Source organism: Abramis brama (genome assembly GCF_963993115.1).
Source record: "Abramis brama genome assembly, chromosome: 23".
Lineage (NCBI taxonomy): Eukaryota > Metazoa > Chordata > Actinopteri > Cypriniformes > Leuciscidae > Abramis > Abramis brama.
Genome location: NC_139985.1, coordinates 17,952,492 through 17,958,798, shown reverse-complemented (window position 1 = coordinate 17,958,798; position 6,307 = coordinate 17,952,492). Strand labels below are relative to the sequence as shown.

The window sequence follows — 6,307 nt, the reverse complement described above, 5'->3', positions numbered from 1 at the left end:
TTAAGTTCTGTTCAAAATAAGAATCTTTTAGCCCTCTGCACAATTTTGAAAGACGCTTCAGTTTGTAAATATTCAAAAAGCCGTGGGTTGACGCCAAGACGATTTCTTATCAGTTTTTAAATTGTATCTTCAAAAAGAAGTGATTTCCAAAATGATGCTTAAGTCGGCATCTTGGGAGCCCCTTTTTAGGGGTTTAATCTACCCTCCCTCTTACTGGGCTACAGTTGCCAAAATCTATTTTTAACAGGAGATAAAACAGAGAGACTGTAAGTGACACCCTGCAGTTACAGTACTGCTATATAAGACATTAACTAATTAATGGTGTCTGTCAAAACCCTGTAGATGTAGAGCAAGACCAGAAAAATAAAAATAAAAAAATGAGCCATGGCCAGTCACAGGTGAAGTGAATATCGTTGATCATCTCCTAACAAGGACACATATTAAGGTCTGGGTAGATTAGATGGTAAGCAAACAGTCAGTTCTTGTACTTAACGTGTTGGATGCACGAATAACGATCAGAGCGAATTTAACAAGGGCCAAATTGTTATGGAAAGCCAACTAGGTCAGAGTATCTCTGAAACGGCAAGGCTTGTGAGTTGCCCCCGGTCAACAGTGGTGAGAATTTACCAACAGTGGTCCGGGGAGGGACAAACAACAAACCGGTGAGTGTTGGGCACCCAAGGCTCATCAATGCACGAGGGCAACGAAGGCTATCTCATCTGGTCTGAACCAACTGTGGCACAAGTCATATCAAAATCTTAATGATGGTGCCTATGATGAACCCCATCCAGGGTTCTTGCAGGTTTCAGTTAGTCAAATTTAAGACCTTTTTAAGACATTTTAAGACCATAAAGATTGAAATTTAAGACCTACACAACGCATTACCAAATAAATGTTCAAATCAAAGAATTCATTTTATTTCAGTGAATTCAGTAATTGAAAAAGCATTCATTTAATTTACAAATAAATCACATTAGCAACCTTCCTCCACACCCAACAACGCGTGTCAGAACAGAATCAGATATATATTTTTTTTATAGAAAATTGTACTTTGCATATTACCGGTATACTGTAAAAAAACCCCACATAATTAGTTGATTTTAGTTGATCATAGTTGATAATAACTAGAGATGAAATGGCATGAACATTTAATTTCATGATTATAGTGACAAAAATGATCATGGTTATCACAGAATCCTGTTCAAAAAGTATTAATACTACACAATGAAGTTTTATGTCGAAAACCAGCAAATAACAAATAAATTTAGCATCAATATGCACTTTTTGTTTACATAAACATTAAAATAATACCATTAAAAATTAACATTTTTAAAGTGTTGTGCATGTTATACTAACATATACTATATATGTACAAGTTAAAATAAAGGTTTGACAAAAAAGGTTTTATAAAAAGATAAACCTAAATATTTCAGACTTTAAATAATTTTTCATAAAAAGAATGAGTCCAAAAAGATAAATTACTGACATTTACAATGCACTTTAGCTTATCTTTTATTATTAATAGTAAAATTCGGTCCTATTTTCCCGTCTGGCGTCTGGCGTTGCTATGCAACCATGCCCTGCGTCTCCACAATGACAAAGAAGTTTTAGTGGCTAATGGATATCCACCACCGAAAAACGCTTGCTGTAGCTCTGCCACAAGATTTATTTACGGAGAAGAGAAAAACACCCGTAGTGTTTGGGTGCACCCCCATCCTTGATGTTGACTGAGACAGCGCCTGGAAAAAACGAGCGCGTCGCTTCTATTATGAGCACGCTTACCGCGCGCCTACATTTGAACGAACTTGAGCGCGCAAAAGACGCGATATGTGAACGGCCTCTTGGCGAGCGACCTCCAATCAGGCCGCGAGCGACGTGTTGGAGACCCCAGCACTAGAGCTCCGCTTTGTAGGCTACGACTCGATACTTTTTGCTACTTTATAATAATTTTCTGCGGCCAGCGTTTCTGGAAATAAACGAGGGTAAACACTTTTTAAGACCTGACTAAATTAAATTTAAGACCGCGGATGAAAATATGGCCGTTTTGAAGACTTTTTAAGGCCTTAAATTTAAAGTTCAGAATTTTAGACTTTTTAAGACCCCGCGGGAACCCTGCCCATCAACCGTCGAAACGGTGTACAATGGGCACGCGAACGTCAGATCTGGATGAACCCTGGGTCCAGCCATTCGTGTGGAAGTACATTTGACACATGCCACCTGCCTACCTAACATTATGCTTTTTCCATACACTATACAATGCAATTAACTTGCATTGTATAACATTCAGTTTAGTATGACTAACAGAATGAATGACATACAATAGCATGACATACAAGCCACCTTAAGTACATCTGTGTAATCTGTTCTTCACTTTAGTATTCTATTTGCCCTGAACCATTAGTTTCCTATCATGTGAATGTCTTGTGCATTAAATACTGCCTTTTTGGCAGCCTGGATAAATACTAAAGCAGCATGTAGATACTAATGAATACTGCAACTTTGCAACTAAAACTATCAATTAATTTAACACTGTGACTCAAAAACGTTTCGGTAACACTTTATTATGATGGTTATTTTAGATATTCTGTTGACTATAAGTAATGCTGCTCACTTTCATTAGAGTATTAATAGAGTATTAGTAGACTGCCTGTTTAATATCTGCTAACACTTTATTTTGATGTTCCCCCAACAGATTATAAGTAACTTTGTAACTACATTTCAGCTTATTTTACTAACCCTAACCTAACAGTCTACTAATACTCTACTAACACTCTAAAGAGAGTGAGTAGACATGTCCCAGACAGCAGCATAGTGTCATATTGTGTATTCAACGCATACCAGATGTGGGCCAGATCTGGGCCGACACTATGTTGCTGTCTGGGGTACGTGCAACATTACTTATAGTCAACAGAATATCTAAAGGGGACCATCAAAATAAAGTGTAACCAACATTTCTTTTAATATTCACCAACAAAAGACATATACTATTAGAAGACATACATTGTTTTATTGAGCATCTTCTGCTGTGGTCAAAACAGAGGAAAGCTGATATGTATTCAAATCAAAGACAAGGATCACAAAAGATTCTCTTAAAAAATCTTTTTACAAAAGCAGCTTTAGTTAGCATGTTTGGGTTTGCAATATATTACCATTAATTCCCAAATCATCTTTGGTGTAGTTTGGAGTAAAAAAGAAAAAAACCCAACCAAACAATCAACAGCAACAACAAAAATATGATAAAATATTTACAAAGCATGTACTAAATCCTTCACTAATAGTTCGATTCACACAGCTCATTAAAGTGCATCAGATTTCAGTAGTTTGAGTGAATTAAGCAAAAGAGTGCATAGATATAATCTCTGAATGTAATTTATCATAAGCGTCTTGCACTGCACTCAGTGCACTGCGTTACCATAAGCTGTTGTACAGAACTTGGATATTAATGAAAGCAAACCAAGCCATAATACAAGAAGTACATGATACATCATCATAGGAAAACAAAACACTGAGGAAAAACACCATTATGGCAAGTTTGATTGGAATGTTCTATTGAGTGATGACTAATAAATCTATAAATTTTAAAGAGAGGCTTTCAGAAAAAAAAAAAAAAAAAAAAAAAAAGGAAAAACGATAACTAGGTTTGGGATCATTGACGCTCTGTTAAAATAACATCTTCAAAAAGAAAAGAGGAAAATCTTCCAAAATGTACAATCTTAAAATCTTCCCAGCTCTAAGTGCAAGTTAATATTCAGTGGTGCTCAAGAGGAGTGAAAAACTCTGATTTTGATAACGTAATTTCAAGAAAAGCCAAAGAAACACAATTAATTTTTTATAGTACGGAAAGTACCAGCAATCCTCCCATTAAAATATACACAACCATTTCAGACATTTTCATTTAAACATTAAAACCTCAAACATTACCACTCCCATTTTCATTTACAAAAACTGTCGAGTCATCTATCTAAGCCATGCTGTGGGGTGAATAATAAATAACCTTAGTTTGAACCGCTGAAGCAGGTGTTCCTGTTGATCGTGTTTATCGTAAAAGGCACATAATAGCTACCGTTTAATTTGACATCATTCAGTTGAGGCGTTATTCTGCATTATTAATTATACTTGTACTGTCCGCGTCGTCAAAGTTGCGCTGGTAACGCACAGTCGAATGGAAGCGATGCTTGTTTTTCTGGTACAGGAGGAAGACGCCGGCAACGATGATGCAGAGGAGTACAATGATGAAGAAGATCAAAGCCACAGGGCTACCTGGATCTGCACATGCAATATACAACATGTCATACCATAATGTTGCTTTGTTTTGAATTTGCAATGCCACTGAATAACATTGATGGATGAAAAACAATCAACAGTCAAATATTTTTGTAAGAAATTAAGTGTAGTAGGTTTAAAAATATACATGTAACACAAGTAGCCATATTTATGAGAGCAGTAAAGGCACTATTGTTGGAATAGCCCATTATAACATTTTGTGCTTGTTTACATTTTATTATTTTTAACTTAGTCATTTTAATTTCTGCTTTCAGAAAAGCAATCAGTTGTTTTTAGGTTTAGAATCTAATGCTTAAATTTTAACCCCTTTTTGATTATAATGTACATCATAGCCTACAAAGATACATTTACTATATTTGTTGTCATGTGCTTTTATATTACACATTGTTTAGGGGATAGCATTGGGCAGGATGTGGAATAACATTGTTTCAAATAATGTATTATTTTTTTTTTATTTTATTTTTTTTCATCCGATTAATCGGAAACGTAATCGACAGATTAATCAATTATAAAAAAATAATCGTTAGTTGCAGCCTTTTGGAGTTGATCAGATTCACCTCAGGTGAAAACAGTTTTGTAATATTTCACATGAGCTTGATGATTAGTTAAATCTGATCACAACTACATACCCAATTAAAAATAAAAAAAGGTCTGCACACTTATGCCGTCAGGTTATTTAAAGTTTTTATTTGAATTCAATTTTGTATCCGTTTTCTCTGAAATGGTTTTTCAGTGGCATTGCATAGGTTGTAATTTTTACATTAAATGTGAAAAAGTTCTGATATGATTTATCTTGGTTTAATAATATATATATATGATTTATCTTGTTTAATAATATATATATATATTATTATTGATTATATGTATTTTATGAGCCATTTTCAAGAAATTTTGAGGACTCACGGGCAGGTGCTTTGCAGACGAGTCGGCTGCGGCTGTACGAGCAGTTGGCTTGGGTCCAGCTGCCTTTGCTGGAGACCATGACTGCGCAGATCTGCGATGTGTCTGACTCCTGTAATAATTTCGGCCCCAATTTTTCATCCCAGCTAGAGAAGTCCAGTTCACTACCGTCCTGCCAACCAGTGGGCTTACCTTAGAGGAAACAAAGATTTACAGAGCTGAAATAAGTCCACAAAGTTTCTCTCTTCTCATTTGTAAACATTTCTATGTTTACACCGTGTAATTTAATGATCCATGCTGCAATATATAACTCTTAAAAAGTCTTAAAAAAGGACATGGTGAGCTTGAAGGTAGATTATTCATTATTTACTTTTGGAGTCCATGTTGAGCGCCAGCCACACTCGGCTGGTGATGGAAGGGTTCGTATTCATATAGTTGGAGACGAAATCATTCTCCTCTTTACTCTTTATGGTTAACAGCTTGGACGAAGAATCTATACATGAGAAATACAAGATGTTGTTAAGACACTTTCAGGTTGATTTTTGGATGGTTTGTACAGTTTTTAGTGATTATGTTGTGGTTTGGATTTGAGAAACTGGTCCTAAAACAGGGGTAGAAATAACAGTAACCATGTAAAATGCCACTGAAAGTTATTCTCAGTCTGTTCACCCACCACCCGATGCTTATTGCACAGAAAAATGGCAAGAGCTGTTATCGTGGTTAGATACATTTCAGATATGCCCCTAAATAGCGTGTAAAACTAGACAAACTGGTCATTCACACATTCGCGTGTTGTCGCTTCCTGTCTAACCAAGACAAAAAAAGCTCCCAAGTGAATGTGAAAATTGCTAAAGACGCAGCAATATACTCACCCAGTTTCTGACACACGTTCTTGGCACTCTCCATGGTAAAGACTGAGTAGTTGTACGTGTTGAAAGCATAACAGTGATCGTTAAACAGGACCCAAGAGGTCTGACTATCACTCTTAGGACAACTACTGCTGGACTGAGAAGAGAGATGTGCACTAGTTCCTGGGGGGAAAAAAATGAAAGAGAAACCAGTTTCAGACTGAACTTTTCAGAACAACAGTTAAGTTTGTGTTGTGTTATTGCATGCTTGTCTT

General features: G+C 36.0%; 1 protein-coding gene across 2 annotated transcripts in view; it reads right to left on the bottom strand.

Annotated features, from left to right (window-relative positions):
* Positions 1 to 2,987: 2,987 nt before the first annotated feature.
* ly75 (lymphocyte antigen 75) overlaps positions 2,988 to 6,307 on the bottom strand; it is a 29,640-nt gene continuing 26,320 nt past the window's right edge. For both annotated transcript variants that reach the window (XM_084100742.1, XM_084100743.1), the window contains exons 32-35: positions 6,057 to 6,215; positions 5,555 to 5,677; positions 5,188 to 5,376; positions 2,988 to 4,266 (exon numbers count right to left, since the gene is read on the bottom strand). In XM_084100742.1, coding sequence (XP_083956868.1) covers positions 4,094 to 4,266; positions 5,188 to 5,376; positions 5,555 to 5,677; positions 6,057 to 6,215 — 644 coding nt within the window. In that variant the 3' untranslated portion in view covers positions 2,988 to 4,093. The remainder of the gene's footprint in view (positions 4,267 to 5,187; positions 5,377 to 5,554; positions 5,678 to 6,056; positions 6,216 to 6,307) is intronic.